This window comes from Phyllopteryx taeniolatus, chromosome 8 (genome assembly GCF_024500385.1).
Source record: "Phyllopteryx taeniolatus isolate TA_2022b chromosome 8, UOR_Ptae_1.2, whole genome shotgun sequence".
NCBI classification, from domain to species: domain Eukaryota; kingdom Metazoa; phylum Chordata; class Actinopteri; order Syngnathiformes; family Syngnathidae; genus Phyllopteryx; species Phyllopteryx taeniolatus.
The window spans coordinates 28193560-28215550 of NC_084509.1; the positions used below are offsets into that span (position 1 = coordinate 28193560).

Here is a 21991-nt window from a genome sequence, read left to right on the forward strand (position 1 = left end):
TGTGTCCTGTCCAATGAAGAGTTGTTTGCTGTCCGCGCATGCGCACAAGGCTTTCCTGCTTGTGTTTTTGCTGACTGTGGTTCCGGATGGGCACATTCGTCAATTTCGTCTCGACCCAAAGCACACAAATGGTACCCCTAACCAGCTGACACGCCAGGTCGGTGCTCACTCTACGTGATTTTATTTTATTTTATTTTTAACTAATTACATCTATATCCATATATTTCTGCGATGTGAACTTCGCCAATGTGCTCGCATTAAATGACGTGACGATAACGGCCTCGCCTAAGTAGGGGAGGAAGACCGCGTCCTTTTCATATTTACCCAACGTCTTCAAACTTAAGTCTGAGTTTATTTGTCGACATCAAATGAAGCAGACGTGTTCAAAACTCGAGTTTGTCGCCAGCGAGCTTTTCTTTCTTTCTTTTTTTCTTCTTCGCCCCCTTCTCTGCCCCGTGTGTGTTTCGCCAAGTTGGCCAAACATGAGTCAGCATTTTAAACTTGACTCGACGAGCTCAAAAGTGATCAAATATGACTACTTTCTAATCGACGATTGGGATTATCCCCACAACAGAGCACTTAATACCCGTATCAATTTACCCGACAATTCATTAGGTACACCCACAAAAGCTGTATCAAACGTTCTGCCTTTACTAAGACAATGCTCAGTTTTTATTTTAAGTTGTATAGAAATGCATCGAGGTGTTAATAATATCACGTCCCTCTCTTGTATTTAAACCGAAACATTGCACACGGTTGTCAGTATGATGCAGTGCATGTATACACCGCTGCAAAATTACCCTTTGAACAAATGAGCCTCTTATTAAATCTTATGTTTCCTTGATGTGTCAATCAAAACTACGCACTGTTATTGAATTATCTCATTTTCTATAGTCATGCTCGTCACTTTAGTGTGTAGTAAATAATTGGCTGAAAGCCATAAATTCTGCAGTGGGTGGAAAATGGAGGAAAAAAAAAAATCGGCTTTTCTTGTCAATTTGAATTTGAAATAATGTTGAAATGAATGGCAGTAAAATGACCACAATGTTGACTGAGACGGGAAAGAGTCATAAGAGCACATTTTTAAGCAACCAAGTTAAAAGTTGCAGGTTTTCCGGGTTTGGTCATGTGAGTTACCACATATAGCGGATTGCCTAAGATGATGCAGAATATTTGTATGGTATTGTATTTACATAATATATTATTGCTATTTGTAGTTCACCACATCAAAGTGCACAGAACAATTACAATAGAGTTCAAGTCTCTGTGTATTCGTCGATTGGCATGTGCAAATTTGCCAATTCTGTGAGGTTTTTTCCCTTGGGAATCTAGCGTCTTGTTATTCACTGAAAAACTCACCTATTTGCTTTTTTTGTGCACAGGACAAAGCCATGTCTCATTTAAAAAAATTCATGTAGTCAGGCCATAACCTTGTTTAATAGAAAAGCACATTTTGCTGCCATCTTGTGGCATTTATAGCAAATACAAACCTTTTAAAGACGGCATAAAATACTCGCAGATTTTCACGATTCACGGCAGGGCGTGGTCCCTATTAGGGGTTCACTGTTGGAAAAAAACAATAATGAATGAAACCAACGATTTAAAAAAGATGAAATCAAAAGTTTGTTTATACTCACCACTAGCGCTCCCGCTGGGGACTCCATCGTTCTGCTGGGGGACTTCAATGCTCACGTGGGCAATGACAGTGAGACCTGGAAGGGCGTGATTGGGAGGAAGGGGCCCCCCCTGATCAGAACTCGAGCGGTGTTCTGTTATTGGACTTCTGTGCTCATCACGGATTGTCCGTAACGAACACCATGTTCGAGCATAAGTGTGTCCACACGTGCACTTTGCACCAGGACACCCTAGGTCGCCGTTCGATGATCGACTTTGTGGTCGTGTCATCGGACTTGCGGCCGGATGTCTTGGACACTCGGGTGAAGAGCTGCCAACTGATCACCACCTGGTGGTGAGTTGGCTCCGATTGTGGGGGAAGATGGCGGTCTGACGCGGCAGGCCCAAACGTACTGTGAGGGTCTGCTGGGAACGTCCGGCGGAATCCCCTGTCAGAAGGAGTTTCAACTCCTACCTCCGACAGAACTTTGCTCATGTTCCGGGGGAGGCGGGGTACATCGAGTCCGAGTGGACCATGTTCCGCGCCTCCATTGCTGAGACGGCCGACAGGAGCTGTTGGCCGTAAAGTGGTCGATGCCTGTCGTGGCGGCAATCCCCGAACCCGTTGGTGGACACCAACGGTGAGGGATGCCGTCAAGCTGAAGAAGGAGTCCTATCGGGCCTTTATGGCCTGTGGGACTCCTGAGGCAGCTGATGGGTACCGGCTGGCCAAGCGGAATGCAGCTTTGGTGGTCGCTGAAGCAAAAACTCGGGTAAGCGAGGAGTTTGGTGAGGCCATGGAGAAAGACTTCCTGACGCTTTCGAGGAAATTCTGGTCCACCAGCCGGCGTCTCAGGAGGGGGAAGCAGTGCACCTTCAACACTGTGTATAGTGGGGAGGGGGCGCTGCTGACCTCGACTCGGGACGCTGTGAGCCGATGGGGAGAATACTTCGAAGACCTCCTCAATTCCACCGACACGCCTTCCCATGAGGGAGCAGAGTCTGGGTTCTCTGAGGCGGGCTGTCCTATCTCTGGGGTTGAAGTCGCCGAGGTGGTTAAAAAGCTCCTCGGTGGCAAGGCCCCGGGGGTGGATGAGATTCGCCCGGAGTTCCTCAAGGCTCCGGATGTTGTAGGGCTGTCCTGGTTGACACGCCTCTGCAACATCGGGGACAGTGCCTCTGGATTGGCAGACTGGGGTGGTGGTCCCCCTTTTTAAGAAGGAGGGCCGGAGGGTGTGTTCCAACTACAGGGGGATCACACTCCTCAGCCTCCCTGGTAAGGTCTATTCAGGGGTGCTGGAGAGGAGGGTCCGTCGGCAAGTTGAATCTCAGCTCCAGAGCAGTGTGGTTTTCGTCCTGGCCGTGGAACAGTGGACCAGCTCTACACCCTCGGCAGGGTCCTCGAGGGTGCATGGGAGTTCGCCCAACCAGTCTACTTGTGTTTTGTGGATTTGGAGAAGGTGTTCGACCGTGTCCCTTGGGGGGTGCTGTGGGGGGAGGGGGAGGAGACCCCGGGGACGACCCAGGACATGCTGGAGAGACTACGTCCTTCGGCTGGCCTGGGAACGCCTCGGGATCCCCCCGGAAGAGCTGGAGGAAGTGGCTGGGGAGATGGAAGTCTGGGCATCCCTGCTAAAGCTACTGCCCCTGCCACCCGACCTCGGATAAGCGGTAGAAAATGGATGGATGGATGAAAAAAAAGTTTGTTTCTACTCACCACGCTTGTATTATACCGTCTTCTTGTTCACTCGTCAGGCCGAGAGTGAACCATGCAGCTCCAAGCCCAGCGCGCGTCAGTGTTCACCTTCCAGTCGGCCGTGCACAGCGCTCACGTGCTGCGGTGTCTCGACGAGCAGCGGCGGCGGGACGTCCTGTGCGACGTGACCGTGGTGGTGGAGGGCCGCGGCTTCCGAGCCCACGCCGCCGTCCTGGCCTCGTGCAGCGAGTACTTCCACGGCCGCGTGGCCGCCGCCGACTCCAAGCTCAATGCCGTCGTCGCCCTCCCGGATGAGGTCAGTCCAGTCGGCCATTTTCTATAGTGCTCGTCCTCGTCTGGGTCGCAGGTGTGTTAGCCAACCTAGTAACCTAGCCAACCCACCAGTCAGTCGCACGGCTGACATATACAAAGATAAACAACCGTTCACAAAGCAACAATTGCAATTTGAATGGGAGCTTTTTTGTTTATGTTCTTTTCATGAAATAATTGATTCTTCAGTAAAACGTACAACTTGCTCAAGTTTTACTTCCAAAGGAATCTGTTGAAATTCCCATGAATCCAATGGCAAATTTCAAATTTTAATTATTTTTTAAGATTCCCCAGCTTAACTTCCCTCTCGAGGTTTACTGGATGATCGTTAACTCACCAATTTCTTTGCAAGGGCGTGTATTCTTTTGTGAAAATGTATTAATTTTGGGATCCCCAACAACGAGCTCCCCCCGGAAAACTTGAGAAAATGACCCCCCCCCCCCCCAACACCAGTTTAAGCCATTGACACCTAACGCACTGATAAGTCACAGGACACATGGAAAGACTTTAGTAGGAAGTCATCCATTTTGATTTTGAGCAGTCATATTTGGCAAATTCCAAGACTCGTTTTTTGACGAACTCCTCTAGTTTTAATATGCCTGTTGATGTCAGATGAAAAATTGTGTCGTTTGACAATCATTTTGAGGATTCGCCATTAAAAAAAAAAAAAAAAAAAAAAAAAAGGAACTCCCATCGGAAAATAGTACAGTTCATCAACAGTTAATCAAATTGTGGCGTCTTGGTGCCAAGGAACTCTGTTGAAGTGATTTGGGGATCTTCATGGAGTGCTTTTTTTGCCATCTTGTTGCATATACTTTTGGCAATCCTAAGCCATTTTGGGCGGGGGTGTCAATTCTTGTGGCTTTTGGCAATTTGCATCAGGGCTCGGTCTGTACACACATGCGACTCTACATTGCTACTACTCACCATTCAATAGGTTTTGTGCTGTTTAATGGAAGTACATTTGCTCACGTCCCATTAATTGTCTTCCTCTTTTGCCTCAGGTGACAGTGCAGGGCTTCGAAGCGTTGCTCCAGTTCGCCTACACATCCAAGCTGCTCTTCACCAAAGCGAACATCCACGAGATTCAAAGCTGTGCCAAATTCCTGGGCTTTCGCAACCTGGAGGCGGCGTGCTTCGATTTCCTCATCCCCAAGTTTTCCGAACGCAAAGCGCAGGATGTCAAGCCGAAGGTCTGCTGTCAGGGTCGCGAGGAAAGGCTGCGCAGCTCGGACTTGCGAACGGACCTCCCGCCTCTCTTCCCTCCCGTCGCGCCGCCTCCGACTCGCGACTTGTGTTTGGAAACCTGCGGGCCGCAGATGCCTTCATTATCTCTGGATTTGTCGGCCAACGTTGTGTGTCCGATGTTGTCTCTTCCCGATCCGGACGAAGCGGGTCGTGCCTCTCGGATGTGCGCGGAAGACATTTTGGCCGTGGAGGACGTTTGCGGTCCGAGCCAGTTGGGTCTGCCGGAGTTGCCGTGCGAGCTGTCGGCGGCGGAGCACGTGGATCCGCGAGACCTGATCGAGCCCGGGGAGAGTCTTGACGTGGACTGCGGCCTCGCTTCTTGTCCCGGTGCCGAAGGTTGCGCTCAGTTATTCGAGAAGTCGGGCAAAGATGAGGGCTTTTCTGAGAGGAGCAGAGAGGAAAGGGAAGTGGCCGAGCATCTGGCCAAGGGATTTTGGTCAGTCCTGTGCACGCCGTCTCAGCCTCAGACTCTACCCCCCTTGGATCAGAACAATCTTGAGAAAGCCCCCTCGGACTTCCATTGGCTCAAACAGCTGGACCTCACCTCCAATCCGGCCGACTGTCCTTTCCTCAGGGAGCTCGACGCGGGTGACGAGCCGAAATCGCGCACCGACACGCTGTCCCAGTCAGAGAAGAGCCCCTGCATATCCTCAGTCAACTCGGCCGAGGACTCCGATATGGACACCGACGGAGATTCGGAGGCCAACAGCAGGAGAGCGGCCGAGGTCCCCGTTCAATTCAGACCAATATTTCTTAGCACAGGGGGTCCTCGGTTTACGACGGTGTTCCGCTCCTGCAGCGGCGACGTAACCCGAATTTGTAGGCGAGTCGGAATGCGCCGTAGTCTATCAGGGACCTATGCTAACGTAGTGGCAAAGTGGTAATCGCAGTAAGGCCGTTAATATCAAACAATAAAATGAGAATCAGTCAGCGCCGCGATAAATTTGTGTTATGTCGACTCCTTCTTCGACTCCTAAACTGAGGGCCCCATGTATTGTCTTCATCTCTGTTGAGTGACTTGCTACGCACAAAGTGCGGGAGTCCAGCACTTAGCTGCGTCGCGACCGGTCAACGGCGATTTAGTTGAGTTGCTACCCTTCCCTCACTGTCACCGCCCTCTGCAGATTCAGCTGCCGTTCCCAGTGGAGAACATCTCCACCCTGAGCCGCAGCGCCTTCCAGCAGCTTCTCAAGCACCATCCCATGACGCCCGAGCAGCTGGAGTTCGTTCACGACGTCCGGCGTCGGAGTAAAAACCGCGCGGCGGCGCAGCGGTGCAGAAAGAGGAAGATGGACAGCATACATCATCTCGACTGTGAAATCAAAACATTAGTAAGTCTCTTGCCCGTTTTTGGAACCGCGTCCACCTGTGTGAAATGAGTTCATCAGTGGAAAATTCAAGCCCGTGCAGATTATATGCATTTTAATCTTGTTGCAGAAGAGCGAGAAGGACAAGCTGCTTCATGAGCGCGCAGAACTGGAGCAAAACCTGGAAGAAACCCGCCAGAGTCTCTGCAGGCTGTGCAAGAGCGTCAGCGCCGAGCCCACCTCAGAACAGGACCACCTGCACTTCCTGGCCAAGCTCTCGGCGCCGGAGTTCCCCGTGTCGCCGCACCTCGCCGATAAAGATGCGTGAAGCCGCATTGAAAAGCGGTAAGTTTAGAGTCTCCGGGGTGGACGTCCTTCTCGTTTCCAATCATTCATATCCAGGGAATTGACTTTTTTCGTAATAACAAACTGTCGTTATTCCCACACGGATTTTGCTTTTGCTGCATTTTAAATGAACATCAACATACGTGTGAATTTGACTGTAGAATAGTGACGAGCGTGCTAATAGGCATCTGTTGTTTAATTTCTCAGGAAAAGACTCAAGCTGATCCCTACACCCGCACGTTAACTGATCACCCTTAAAAAAAAAAAACAACAACAACAAAAAAATTGTATGACTGTCCAATGTTATTTTATTGTACCACTATGCTGTGTCACTAAACAAATATGCAAAGCACTAACTGAACCTTTTATGTTAGAATACTGTCACTGCTAACACACATTGTTGGGAGTATTGTTAAAAAAAAAAAAAAAATGCATGGCTTGATGAGAAATAGTTCTTCGTACCTGAAAATGGGTACACTAGAGAAAGGATGCCATTTAATGCAAATTGTGCCTTATCCATTTTTTTCCCCCTTGAAATTCTAAAGCACTGTTGCACATTAACTCAGAGCCTTTATTGACGTATTTTTTATCAAATGCTTTCATTTTAATAAAGCTCTTTTGTGTACAAGCTGCTCCTGTTAAATCGAAAAAATGTACAGTAGCACAGCCGGGCCTGCAGGTGGTACTGCAAGTCAACTATTCTATTGCTAGTTGACTGAAGCGTATTCAAGTGCAAGGATTGTAAGTTATAAACATTGTAATTCACAGTGACAAAAGAATTCCTCCAAACTATATATTTGTAAAGATTACACAAGGCTGGTACATTGGGATTTTCACTGGTCATTTTAAGGAAGTGAAAACATTGTAACCTTTTGAAAATGCTGACATCAGAACAAACTCGGGCAGGATTGGAAAGTGAGAAGTCAAAAGTACATTCCGCGACGCTATGGTCAAACTCCAAATCAGCACTCAGGAATAGTTAGTTCAATGCAGAAGGAGTCTTGCCAACAAATGGCATGCCAATAAAACGGTATTATATGTACAGGCACAGTTTTAAGGGACATTTAATATTCTTAACTGTCATGTGTAAAATGAAGTTGCAGTAGTCATGTTAAACCAATGGGACGCTTTCTCAGCTGATTACTGTGAGCCCCCATGTGCGCCGGGGTCTGACTGAGTAATAGATGACCCCCCGAAAAGGTTTAGAACTGCCGATAGATGCCACAAGCAGGTGGTAAAAAAAAAAAAAATTCAATAAAATACAAATAATAATTGTCAAAATTAAACTCCTCAACCCACTTCAACATAGTTCCTGGCGGCAAAGCATTAGTTCTGTCTTAATTAAACGCCAACTCACTAAGATGGAGGCAAAGAAATACTTTAGTCATTTAGGGTATTTATTTGCAGACAATGAATAATTGTCCAAATATCCCCCCCCAAAAAGGTTCAGTGTTATTTTTTTTCATGATTATTTCCCCCCCCCCAAGAACTGTGTAAATGAATACTGGGAATAGATTCCATAGAAAAACGCAAGAAGGCAGGGCGAGTTCAAATGAAAGGAAATGGCATCACTGTGCTAATACTTTTTTGGGAAGAGAGCGGAGCTCAACGTCCCAGATAGCCGACTCGAAGTGATATCAAAATATTTCGGTCTGGTTCCCGTATCGTACAACCTTTTGGGTCCACTGTCCTCCCGCCCGTGTCCGAGAAGTCAACGCGAGCAGCCACGCAAAGCCGCCACTATGTCGCATCTACAAATCAAAGGGATGACACGCCGATGCTAACGCCACCGACATCCGATATCATTCCCGCCTCCTTCACGGCCTGCCGTGACACACAATCCTCAAATTGACGCTTGTCAAACGTGGATTTACCGTCGCCTTCATTCACTGAAGTCCTGACTTACTCCCCTGCAATTAGGATTCTCCCTTAGCGCCCGCATTTTTCATCTACCGTTTTGCAGCTTTGTGGCGCAAAAAAAAACAAGAAAAAAAAACCAAGGGCAGAGAAAAGAAAGTATGATGATCCTCTTTTTTTAGTTATTTATTTTTTATTTTTTGTGAGTGACAAGGGAAAGAGAGACTTGATTTGAGGAGGAAGAAGCAGCAGCTGCGCGGCATGGCAAGGTCGGGGGCTACTAATCCGCGGCCTCATTCATGCCAGATTAAAAACCTGCTCCCAGTTCTGATTAAGAACGCAGGGTTAGAAGATTAAAGAGCGGCAAAACAAAATGAAAGCAGCAGTTTAAACCCAATCCTGGAATTCATCAGAATACCAAACCCTGAAACGGTTTTAATGTAGACCTCGATCCGCCTGTTTTCTCTCCATGCTGACCTGTCAGATTTTTCAAATCGATAAAACCAAAACTGATATTGTATCATCGTAAATCTTTCTCCTTTATCTTCATGGATTGTTTGCTTTCGGCGGTACTTGCTTTTCACAATTACCCCGGCGATTATCCCTCTGAAAGGCAAGAGTTGCTAGCGAGGATTAGGAAACAGGGGGGGATTAGAAATTAATTAAAACATCTGGAGTTTTGTCCCGTTACTGTGTTTAATCGCACAACTTACTAATAGACACATACGTGTATATTACAATTTTCATGCCGACAACAACAAGCCGCAGCATAGCTAGTAGATTTTAGAACGAGAATGGCAAAAAAAAAATATATATATATTTTTTTTTAATAAATTTTAAACCTCCTCCGATCTGCAATGATGTGGGAAGTTTGTCTCGCAGGGATCAGCATGTTACCCGGAGAAAGACACAATACTTGACTATCATTCCCAACATAAGGTCTGTGACCTTTTTGTGACACAACATTTATCGTATAAGCTGTTTAGCGACTGTATCCTGATTACACGCCGCGAGGTCTCCGTGAACTTCATTTTGGGGGTGAGTCTTCCATTGACAGGATTATGGGGAGGAGGGCCGTAACGCTGTAATCTGCCAGCCGAGAGAGAGAGACACCAGCGGACGTATCGAGCCCAAGCTAGCGAGCGAGCTAGCACGCTGGTCTCTTGATACTTGAGATTAGCCAACAGGCAGTTGAATGCACGTGAAGCAACCGAGCCCCCAACCTCTCGCCCAAAGTTAGAAACATTGTACATTTCAATGAGTTCAAATTGTACATTTAATCAGAAGTGAATAATATACGCTCAATGAACGCTAAGTTTGGTATGCCAAAAATAAGACCTTAGTCTTGATAAAAAAGTAATATGTGTAATATTTTACCCCAAATGTTTTAGGGATGATGTGGAAATGCTGGTGAAAGCGGACAAAATAAGAAAATAAACACACCAATACCAAACAAGCAGCAATCAAAGGTTTAAAAGGATGTCATTTTCTCACAACTTTTTTTTCATTCTGATGCGACACCTGACGTGCTCAAGAGAGAGAAAAAAAACACATTCACTTGATAAATACAACAAATTTGGAAACAATATTCACTGCTAATTAAAAACTGTTTGGAAGTATGGAGGTGCAAAAAAAACAGTAAGTATTGCACACTGACTGTTTTTGAATATGCAAATGCTGTCCAAACAACAAAGAATAGCATTGCACCATGTCTTGCCCACAAAAAAATAAAATGAAAAAAATAAAACATGAATTACATTTGATCCCACACAAAAAAAAAAAAAACTACATTTTTTTTTTTTTTTTTTGCATAAAAACAGAAAGGCCATGATGGTAAAGCATCATGATGTGAAACGCTGACAAGCGTCTATTATTCCCCGAAGGACTTTTTAAAGTATTCTTTCGATTAAAATATTCATGAGCTCTACATCAAAGCTACTGAAAACACTAAACTCAGTGATTAAAAAGTTTTGATTGTAACAATGCAGTTTGACACATTCGGACATTTTCCATTAACCTCTGAAGGGCGCCGCTCAAACGTGCGTAGCGTTCAAGTCCTCGGGCGCGTGGCCCAAATGCAGCACGTTAGTACTTGTTGTGCCACTCGCACTGGCCGACGCTCACCTCCTCAATGTCCAGGTTTTTCCTGGATTTGTAGATAAACTCTCCGATGGCGACGAAAACGGAGAGAACCAGTCCGGCCGCCAGCACGATGAAGATGCCGCCGATGTTCTCCACGCCCAGAGCGCTGGCCTCTTTGCTGTCCTCCTCGGGGCAGCCGTTACCCCGCCACCACTTCTCCTTCATCATGTGCAGCTTGCCTTCCTCCTGAAGCTGCAAGATGGCGATGGTCACCTTGTCTCTGTAAGGGGAGCCTACAGAAGAAATCACAAGAAGAAGAAGAGGGTGCTCATGGGGGGAGGGGAAAGGGTGGGCGAGTCACCCAACTTCCCTGCCTAGCTGAAAACTCAAATTTTTAAGTGGCAGACTCCTTGTGCCTGGATTGTGGGTGTACTCGGGAGAGGCATGCCCACCAAATTCCATTTTGCTGAGTGAAACTGTCTTTGGTGGAATTTGAATTAAAAAAAATATTCCACGGGACATGACCGAGCCCAGTTCTTAGCAAAATTTGGAGTTGGTGGGTATTTTAAAGCCCTCAAAATAGCAAAGAATAACAAGCACTACGTTGGGTACCTATTGGGGTTCCCACGCCGTAGCCCTTGGAATCGATCAGACCCCCAATTTGCGTGAGGTTACAGTTGCGCTGGCTGATGTACTCGATGCTGGTCGACTCCATCAGGAGAGCGTAGTCGGTGGTGAGGACCCTCTGGATGCCTTCGCGGTTGTTCTTCACCAAGGCTGTGTTTTTCCGGCTGCTCATGAAGGCCCACATCTTCTCGTAGGTCGAAATCTTGGATTTCTGTCGGGATGCAAGCGGGACATTTAAGGACTCGCTCAAAATCATGGATCGTTTCTGGGTACATACAGGTAATGCCGATTATGTACCCAGAAAACTTGTTTGTTTTTTGGGCCACTATTGTTGGACTTTATGGAAGTTATGAATACAGTAAACCCATGATATTCATACAAACATGAGTCCTGCCCTGAATTCACGCCCCCCCCCCCCCCCCCCCCAATTATTATTATTTTTTTAAATTGCCTATAAAGTGAGCCCCTCCTTATTCACAGTTTGGCATTCACAAATGTTGTGCTCAGGCAGTATTGCTTTGGCGCCATCTGGTCATATCTTGATGCTGAAGTGAGTTGATGAGCTTCATTTAGACAAAAGTAGTAATTTGTTACCATCTTGAAGCATCTATAAGCAATTATAGTTTCAATCTTTTCAGGGGTGTGTCAATTACTTGCGCATTTTCGCTATCTGTCCCCTCCCTGTATTAATAGTTTGGACCATAAATATACTATAAACTATGATCCCAAAACACTTTGATATAAATGTAAAAAAACTCCTCTTACAACATTAAAAATAAGCATCTTACAGATCATTTGATTTTGAAAAAATGCACCGTGAATGCACTTGTACACGCACTTTCCATAACTTGCACTAAGAACCAATGCGAAACTTGGCTCTTCTCTGAAATACAAAGATGTCCCTTAGTCGAGATACATCACTTTCTTGACACCAATTACTACGTTCCCTATTAGCCATGCTTTGGCACCATCTTGTGGCATCTCAGAACAATGAAAGTATGAATAGCGAACCGGGAATAGGCGGTGGTTCACTGTAACGCTCACCTTGAAAAATGTCATGGTAGAGCCGTCTCTCACCGCGCCGTACTCGATTTTAGTTTGCTTGGCCAAGTCGTCGGCAGAGTCAATGGGCGAGTCCATTCTCTCCACCGTGAGAAAGGCAGCCAAGTTGGCAGTGTAGGAGGATATAATGATCAACGTGAAGAACCACCAGATTCCACCGACTATCCTCGTGGACAGGGCCTTGGGCATCAGCTCAGAACCTGAAAGACGACGCTGGCATCACGTAACCAAAAAACAGCGACGACGCACGTCGGAATCATTCACTCAAGAAGAAGCGTACCTTGCTGCATGAGTGCTCCGACTCCGAACCACACGCTGTTTATGAGAGTGAAATTGTTTTCGACCACATCCGAGTCTGGGTTGCAGGGGTGGGGATTGTACCACTCGTAGGGGGTGAACCTGGAGAGCCAAAAAGTCACAATTTAAAAAAAAAAAGAACTTCTGACTGACTGAAAGCTTAGTTTCTGTGCGTTTTTTGAATCTTATAGAACCTTGTTCCTTTTGTTGAAATCCACCCCAAGGCTGTACTGAAACTGTAGGCCATTCAAACCGTGCTTGAGACCACTTTACAGCTGTTTGGCTAGTCCGAGTGCTCTGATGCATACTCAAAATCAGTACACTTCCCATTTGACTTCCACGACTCCAAATAATGCACAAAAAGTAAAAATAAATAAATCTCCGCTGTAAGCTTGGTCACAACCCCATGCGTGTTATACGAGGTGTGTAAAAGAAGTTCCAGGAACGGTATTGCAAACGATATATGATATTCCGAAGCCCTTCAATTTGGGCCAGAAGATCAACAAGCACATCTACAAAGAGAAAGTTCTGACACGACAATTTGTGGTTGCCTCACCAGGACAACACGCCTGATGTCAACGCCATGAGCATCCGATAGTTTCTCACTGAGAAGAATATCGCCAATCAACGATGCTGATGCAACCTCCCAACTCACCAGACCTGGCTCCGAGTAACTTTTTGTCCTCTTTCCCAAGCTCAAGGGGTTCATCAAGAGAACCTGTTTTGAAAGGCGTAGACAACATCAAGATGGCCGTGACAACGGAGCTGCTAAAGATCTCGAAAGAATTCTTCCAGGAGTGCATGAAGGCGTGCCAGAGAAGGCTGGAAAGCGTGTTAGACTCCGGTGGGGTTACTTTGAAGGGGAAAACCTTTGTGACACCAGTCCACTAACTTTTCTGACACACCTTGTATAGCAATGCAGTGGCTCCATAGTTTCCTAAAAACATTCACCGCACACCAGTTACTCATGAGAACCGTACAGAACCCCACTGCCTTAAGGAGTCAAATGAAACAGCATTACCTGGCAATAACGAAGAGCACACAGCTCACGCCGAGGCAGGCCAGCAGCACGTACATCCAAATATCAGGAGACAGCGGGTTGAGGAAGGAGAAGACGCCCGGATTGGTGCCGTTGGGTTTGTGGTAGAGGATGCTGATGCCCAGCGTCATGAACGGCTTGGAGAAGTCGATCACCTTCTCCCTCACGTAGGTGATAGTGAGGGGAGCCACAGCCAGGTCGGCCACCTGGCGACCGCCGCAAAAGCGTCAGAATCCCTCAGACAAGACCGTATCCGTTCCGCTTACAGTGGAGGCAAAAGTACTCCTATTCCTTACTGAAGTACATGCACAGATACTTTTATTGTCAATTACTGTGAATATTCAAAGTCGACGCAGCCCTCTTCAATTGCCAGGTTTTTATGATGAGACGAAAACTTTTTACACCATTTAAAACCCCTGAAATGGAAGTCAGCACACGCATACTACCATTTAAAGTGCCTCTTATTAATCCCCAATAAAGTTCAGATGTTCTGTTAGGCTTTTCCTGACATTTTGTTCTTTCTCGCAGAAGAATAGAGGTTTTGTACTAACACGGACTACGAATTGGAACGGTTACATGTCACAAGTTGTTAAGACCTAGTGAGCATTGGCTCATCTTTTATGCTCTCAAAACAACGTGTCCCCATAGCTTTTGCTGACATTGTGAAACTAAATTAGCTAATGGTAAAAACCGAGAAAATATACCTTTCTTGTTTTTTCAGATGCGACGGAGAATATTTGAATTGCAGAATCTTGTTGTTGTTTTTTTTAGGCCTGCCCAACAAGACCAACACATTTGCCACAGTTCACCACAAAATCAAACAATTCTCTTAAATGAGGTAACACATTCACTACCATTGACGGCTTTAGAAGTTAAATATCCATGTTAACTAGGAGGGCTGGCACTGAAGGGGAATACTGTATCTTGATACTCTAAAAAATCAAAGTAATACTTTGTTACTTCCCACTACTGTTTGCTTCCAAGTACTTACGTGGTCGATAAGCTCGCGCACCATGCCGTTCCACTCCCCTCTGTCGTTCTGAGCCCCGTATTTACCATCGGACACCAGCTTGACCTCGTAGGAGAAGCCCAGGATGTTGGAGAGCTCCTTGAGGAGGTCCAGGCAGTATCCCTCGAAGCGGTCGTTTCCGTACAGCGGCTTGTCAGACTTCTTGTACATCACGTAGGGATTTTCCTGAAAACCCCAACACGTTCAGTTCAGAAGGCATTACAATTCCTAATCGGAATACTGATGTCAATAGAGTGAACTTCCCCATATTCGGGTTCGCTATTCACAAAGTAACTATTCTTGTTTTTTCTCTGCAGAATCTTCAACTTTTTTTTTTTTGGAGATGCCGCCAAAGCCCTTGTCCCCGGCTAATAGGGAAGTTGGAATTATTGTATGTTAGTGATGCATCTCGACTGTAAAGGGCTTTGTATGTTGGGAAGGAGCTAAGGTTAACCTGGGTTGTTCACTGCATGTGCACGTTGTTGAAACTGAATAATCTGTTGATAGTTTAAGGTAAGATGAGTATGAAATTCTATTCGACTATTAATACATGAATGCATTTCTAAAGATTTGTAGGTAGAAGGCGTCAATTACTCGCATTTGTTTTGTTCGTGGCAGGGCTAGGTCCCGATATTTACTGTACCAGAATAGTGGTAACAATGAGCGTCCTGTTGGCCATGGAGTCTGTGACATTTGTGCCCAAATCCTTGTTGCTTTCCGTCAAATTAAGGCCAGTTTGTGAGTTCCATACGCCAATCTGTAAAAGACAGAATGTAAAGATGACAATCTTACCGGCTACGTAGTTTGGCTTCAACCAACGTACACGACCCGCACAAAAGGGAAAATCGTCAAATCACAACAGATAAGAAGACCAGTCATGGACACGTTAAGCAGGGAAAGGAGAAAAAAACCGGAAGATTCAGACGACAAGCATTGATTAGTAAACATCGTTACGATTGCTTTAGTCTGCTTTGCGGGCAGCTAAAGTGGCTACAGACCTTTTTCCACACTTTATTCAGGCGATTGTTGCCTGCGATTGTCTTGCAGGAAACAATAGAGAGAGAGCACTTTTAAAATGGATGCCATTGGACGTTTAAAGGCAACAAAATGATGTGGGGCATTACTTGTTTAGCTTGAGTCGAAATGTTCAAGTTAAAAATGAAAAAATCAGCAGTCTTGTCAGTCATTATAGAAGTTTATTTAAAGGAGACATATTAGGGAAAATGTACTTTTTAGTTGTTCGTACACAAATCATTGTGTTTCTGGAATGAAGTGTGAAAATAAACAACAAGTGTTTTGTTGTCTGCCTATTTCCAAAAAAATGAGTCTGGGAGCAAGGCGTTGGGAATTTGAAAGTGGAAATCGTATAGCGTTACAGCTGAAGCTGTACATCGAGCAAGAATGGGAAAGAATTCCACCTCCAAAGCTTCAACAATGAGTGTCCTCAGTTCCCAAACGTTTATTGAATGTTGTTCAAAGAAAAGGTGATGTAACACAGTGGGAAACATGAGCCTGTCCCAGCCTTTTTGGAACGTGTTGCAGCCATAAAATTCCAAGTTAATGATTATTTGCTAAAACAATCAAGTTAATCAGTTTGAACATGAAATACCTTCTCTTTGTGGTGTAGTCAATGAAATATAGGTTGAACATGATTTGCAAATCATTGTTTTCTGTTTTTATTTATGTTTAACTCAATGTCCCAACTTCATTGGAATTGGGGTTGTAAAGTGTGTCCTTATTCTCGTGGGTATTTTTGTCTTGTCACAAACACAATAATTAATTTATAATTTTTTTTTTTTTTTTAAGAAAAAATCATGTCTCCTTTAAGGGTACAGGGCTGCTCCTGATGTTGTCCTAGAGGTCAATTCTTTATTCCAGACTACATTTGTAGTACAAAATGAAATTTTTTTTGTTCTTAAGAATCAATTAAGAGGAAGAGAGAAGCGGGTCAGACGGATCACCTTCTCCAAGCAGTCTTCCTTGAGGCTGATCACGTCCAAATCAAAATCTTTGCGCAGGCCGTCTGTCTTGTTTATGACGATTTGTCCCGTTAAGCCGTTCCACTGCACCTGTGGGAAGATGTGGGACAAGCACTGAATCTCAATTATATTTGTTTGAAATTGGCAGATACCCAAAATGCTACATCCAGTTTACTGTAGAAGCCGGAGTAAACAAGTATTAGGAGAGAATGAATAATTGATGAGCATTCGGGCCAGTCCCGGAGACAATGGTTAGTTCCGTCGTAATGAGCACGTCGGTACTGGCTGGACATTTAAAGTGTGTGCGTGTGTGTGGTGTGTCTAGCGGACGATGATGTAAATGGAGCGGGCAGGCAGGGAACGGCGGGCGGGCGGGCGGGCAGCTCGGCTCACGAATGCACTCGTCGGTAATGAGTAACAGTCAGGTTCAATCTGAGCAGTGCACTTGCAGATAAAGCTTTTATCCAAAAGATGCACAAATCATCCATTTGACCCGTCGCGGCCGCACATGCAGTACAGCCATTCCCCTATTGCACGCGAATATGGCGCCATTTGTTAGTTTGCGCAAAATACGCAACGTGCCAACGCGTCTTTATTTTATGGTTAGTTTTCAAGTCATCAATGTACAGCTTCAAACAACTTTTGGGAAGAAGATTTCCTCCTATCAGCCAAAGTGCTGTTCGCTGTCAAGTGAGTGGATCCTCATGCCGCCATACAGCACTCGTTGCTCAAGTTTGAGCTCGCAAGTCAACGCAAAAAAATCAGCTCATCGACGGCTCGTATCTGGAAAAAGTCGGGTCACTCGTATCTCGACGCACCGCTGTACTTCCTTGACACCAATTACTGCTTTTGCTTTAGCCAGGGTTTTGGCTCCTTTTTATGGCATCTTCTGCCCGGATCAGGCGACAAGACACATTTCTCAAGACTACCGCCGTAAAATGTTGCCGTATCTCGGCCAGACAGTGGCAACACGACACGGCATTCTTTTACGATCACTGGACTGTATCTTGTCAAATCAAACACTGTTCGGAAAGGCTGAACCAGGAAACGGGTCAATATCGGGACTACAATCTCGCAGTCTGATCTAGGCATTAGAGCAGTATGGAAAGAGCATTATAAAACACAAGTGTATTTGCTTTCAGCGAATAGCTGAGAATACTTTGTACAGATAAAGACGAGGAGGTAAATTCACGAATAGCGACTTGGCGTGTTTTCACTGTCAATCTTTAACAAATACGAGTTATAGCTTTTCAACAGGGGAGCTGCAGCGCTGAAGTTTGCTGCGAGAATTTCTTATTATTGAGATATACTGTATAAGGTATCATGAGCAATGGGAGCTGGGACTGAATTTTACCAGTGCTGTTTTTAATGTGAAAACCAGCATGTGCTGTCCAAAAAAAAAGAGAACCTGCCATCCTTTGTGCTTGTCGAGATAATCCAGCCCTTTCTGTGTCTTCTCCACAGAGATAAGACAGTTGGAAAATGTTCCGGCGTGAAACTAATCACGTTGTTTGAAAGCAGAGGTTCCTGCGGGCCTTTTTCAATTTGTCTTCCGAGCAGTGGAAGCCTAAATGAATTGCGTTTTGCGAACTTGTGTGTGTTTGTTTGTGTGTTTACGGGAGGTTATCGCACGGTTGTAAGGCTTCTCTTCATCCACAGTCTTTCGCTGCGCACATCTGTGACGACGACTTGACGGCTAAATCCGGATGAAACGCTGCCATCAAGTCGCCCTTTTTAAATCCTCTCCAATCAAACGTGTTGATCATGCGCTGGTGGAGTCATTAGTGTGCCGGCCGGCGCATGACATCCAGGATGAGCGTGGCATGTAGACACGCTAATGAAATCAGGCAACTACTGTAAGCCAAACATGGTCGAAGTAACATATTTTGCCGTCTTTCAATCAAAGAAGACATGTTTGTGCATGTGTATCACATCTCTTTACCGCTCCTGCCAACACGGTTATTTTTTTGCCGGTCGTGTGACAAAATATTTTCAACACGATGCAAAAGAGGGCCACGTCATTTTTATTTGTCTTCACCTTAAAATGGAGAATTGGTTCTATCATTTTCATTCATGTAACCAAAGCCAGAGCAGATATTCCTATCAACATTCATTTCCATTTTAAAAAATGGCTTTGTTAGAGAAGATTATATGGTATTGTATTGCTTTATGAACTTTTCACGAAATAAATAAAAACAAAAAAACTACATTTCCAGCAAGTGTTGGATGAGTATGAAAAGCTATATCACAATTTAATCCACATAAATACTTGCTCAGGCAACAAAAAGAAGTTGCTATAAATCTCTCCTTGTGTAACAGTGTTGAGAATACGCCCTCTCTCAACTCTCCCTTCCTTTTTCTTATTTTCTAAGCCTAGAGCGATCTCATTAGAAAGTGAAACATCATAACAATGTACCTTAGAGCTGATAAAGCCCTTCATTAAAAAACAAAACAAAACAAAACAAAAAACAGGTTACCGCACTGTCAGAGTAAATACAGTCCAGTCTACAGCTACATGTAATGAGATCCCATACAAACGCTGCTGCATAATCGCTTCTGCCTTTGCGCTGCAAACACAATAAGACGTGTCCATCAAAAGTCAGCTTCGTTATCTGCGCCACGTCAAGGCCGAATGTTTGATACAGCACGGGTGTATGATTCAATATTAAAAAACGAGTCAACGGTGATTTTGTGTGCTTTTGTAAAGAATAGATATGGCGTGTGGATAGGCAAAGCATGGCTCGGGGGCCACATGGGGCCCACTCTGTTCTTTAGCCCGGCCCATTAAGCATTTGAATGATCAACTTAGCTGTTTGCTTCCCTAAAATTGGTTCATTAAAATGTAGGAATTTGATTTGTATTTTTTTAATTTTGTTTTTAAATCTTATTAAATCATTGGTTAATTGATTCATTGCAAATGAAAAAAGTGTAAAATCAACCATCTATTATGGACATTAAACATGTATTTTAAATAAAATAATAATAGTCAAATAAACAATGTATTAAACATTTAACATTACTTTGTTTCATAAAATACATTAATTTGTTAATTGATTTGTTATAAATAAAAATGTAAAAGAAACTATTTTAACCTATATTTATTTATTTCGATAAATAGTTAATTGGTTTTGTAAATAAAGATAATTAGTGAAATAAAAAAATGATGTAGGAGTTTATTTTGTAAATACTTGGTTAATTAATTTTTAAATTACTTATAAATACAATTTAAAAATGAGAATTAACCTTTTTTATTTATGAAATAATGGATTCAATCATTAAATTGCAACTCATACAACCTCAAAATTGGAATAAACAATAAATTTACATACATACACATTTCAGCTCTTTGTTTCTAATCTGGCCCATATGTCCACAAAAAAAAAAAAATAATAATAATAATTTTAAAAGAATAAAATGTGTTTCTTGACCACAAGAGTTTTTCCATTCCTGATATCCTGAATGCGTGGCCAGATGCTGGGAAGCAGCTGGACGGATGATGGCAGGATGCGTCGTTAAAAGAAAACGTTATACACTGAAAAAAGTAAAAAAAACCTCAATAAAAACTACTCACGTCTTTGAGCATGTTCATGAAGCGCGCCCCGAAGCGCCAGGGCTTGTGTCGGTGGCACTGAAGCGAGCTGACGGTGATCTGGGCGGCACGCTGCGAGGCGGCCGCCACCATGTAGACGGCGTCGTACATCAGAGACGCTTCCGTCTGCAATCAGAAACATCCGCAACTCAGTGGCTACTGCTACAAACGGTCACAGGGTGAGCTTTAAAAAAAAAAAAAAAAAAAAAAAGTCTTGAATTCCACTTTCCAGTCCATAATTACTCTTAAAAATTATACAAGTCGAGCCAAACTCCCTTTCCTGAAAGCGTTTTATTTCAAGTTATTCTATTTATTCTGTTGTGTTTCAATCTTGTAGATTATTTGTAATTTTTGTGTGTATTGCTCTTGTTTAACTGTTGGTTATCATTATTAACTGGCGAGAGGAACGGTCAACACGTCATGAGCGATCATGCCACGAACATTTTGCATTTTGCGGAATTTCATGGAATTTTTTTTTTCTTGTCACTCTTTGGATTATTTTTAGCCATTCTATTTCTTTCTATTGTGCTTCCGTCAGCTTGCAGATAACCTGTATGCTCTCCATCCGTACCATGTACCGCTTATGGTCACTAAGGGAACGCGCGTGGTCCACCCTCAACTGGTCACCAGCCAATCACAGGGCTACGCTTGTATGTATTAGCAGAGTAATCATTTCAGCATTTTCCCCCGTAGTGTTTCTCTACACAACAACATGGCGTGTAACTGTGCTCCACACTAATGAGGGCTATCAGACGCGCCAATTGAATCTTTCCCAAAATAGATGTTTGTGTGTTTACATGTATTCACTCAGTGATTCTGTCTTGATTTTTATTTTTATTTTTATTTTTTTTTGGCTGGGGGGGGTGGTCTCTTTCACATCACAGTGCAGTACTGTTCGCAAGCACTATTAGCATGCGGGAGGGGGTGGGGGGTAATTATGTTGATTCAATTTGTTTACCAATTCAAGAGCTATAAATAGCCGTAAGCTTTTAATGACCCACATTAATGCAGATAAGCAAGTCAAAGTGGAGCTAATTAACAAGCCGTTCGACTGTCCAAAAGTGTCCTATTTATTGTTGGGTCGCGAATCCCGGTTGAGTGTATCACTTCTCACAGAGTCTACGTGTTTGGGATTCTTCTTGAAATTTTTATGAGCGTACACCACAGAAAAATGCTGACATCAAATTAACACATTTACTGCCATTGACGGCTTTAGAAGTCAAATATCCATGTTAACTGGGAAGACGAGCAATCAATGAGTTAAAACTGCGGTTGCGCTAGCCACAAAAGTGCAAAGAAACGCCTCCCTCTTCAACCAGAATGTTCCCTTTCAGTTTTGACCCGGGCCAAGAATATCCTCGTAGTAATTGCCATCGAGGAGCTAACAAATAGCATCTGTGTTGCAGTGTTATAACCCTGTAAGAAACAGATATTTGAACACAAATGGTGGAGCAACACGTGTACATAGACAACATCATACTCACAGGCATGTTATTTATCCTTTGTAAAAAAATGATCACTGCAGGTTACTGAGCTCTTGTGAAACTCTTGTTCGTGTCGATCTGTATTCTACTGCCCCCAGGTGGCCAAGGTGCACACACCAGAAGGAACAGCACAATGTCGATTGAATTGAAGCAAAAACATGGCAAAAACTGTTTATTTGTTACATTCTATTTAATTATGTCATTATTGTCTGATTTATAAAGCACAATATCAATGAGTGCTATTTTTTTGTACACATTAAAAAAAATTGTAATTTTTTTTTTTTGGGTGTGGCTGGAACGGATTAATGACATTTCCATTCATTTTAATGTGGCGTGATGATTTGACATCCGATCGTTTTGACTTGTAAGTGTGCTCACAGAACGAATTAAACGTGCATCTGAAGGGAGCGCTGCGTTTGGAACCTG

General features: G+C 44.1%; 2 protein-coding genes across 7 annotated transcripts in view; one reads left to right on the forward strand and one right to left on the reverse strand.

Moving 5' to 3' along the window:
• Positions 1–8: 8 nt before the first annotated feature.
• Positions 9–21953, forward strand: LOC133481833 (transcription regulator protein BACH1-like). 5 transcript variants are annotated; one of them, XM_061781009.1, is made up of 6 exons: positions 9–157; positions 3370–3626; positions 4645–5613; positions 6013–6219; positions 6326–6540; positions 21935–21953. In XM_061781009.1, exons 2-5 carry the CDS (start codon positions 3384–3386, stop codon positions 6521–6523), a joined length of 1617 nt encoding a protein of 538 aa, XP_061636993.1. In that variant the 5' UTR covers positions 9–157; positions 3370–3383; the 3' UTR covers positions 6524–6540; positions 21935–21953. The 5 variants fall into 5 exon arrangements, with proteins under 5 accessions (XP_061636993.1, XP_061636992.1, XP_061636990.1 ...); XM_061781008.1 differs by lacking the exon at positions 21935–21953 and adding an exon at positions 13025–13501; XM_061781006.1 differs by lacking the exon at positions 21935–21953 and adding an exon at positions 6748–7891 and having other exon boundaries at positions 10–157.
• LOC133481827 (glutamate receptor ionotropic, kainate 1) overlaps positions 9656–21991 on the reverse strand; it is a 29547-nt gene continuing 17211 nt past the window's right edge. Inside the window, exons 7-16 of one of the 2 annotated variants that reach the window (XM_061780986.1) lie at positions 20064–20207; positions 16475–16582; positions 15512–15553; positions 15157–15270; positions 14496–14699; positions 13487–13710; positions 12449–12567; positions 12151–12368; positions 11092–11317; positions 9656–10772 (exon numbers count right to left, since the gene is read on the reverse strand). In XM_061780986.1, coding sequence (XP_061636970.1) covers positions 10483–10772; positions 11092–11317; positions 12151–12368; positions 12449–12567; positions 13487–13710; positions 14496–14699; positions 15157–15270; positions 15512–15553; positions 16475–16582; positions 20064–20207 — 1689 coding nt within the window. In that variant the 3' untranslated portion in view covers positions 9656–10482. The remainder of the gene's footprint in view (positions 10773–11091; positions 11318–12150; positions 12369–12448; positions 12568–13486; positions 13711–14495; positions 14700–15156; positions 15271–15511; positions 15554–16474; positions 16583–20063; positions 20208–21991) is intronic. The other variant, XM_061780987.1, reaches the window with a different exon arrangement.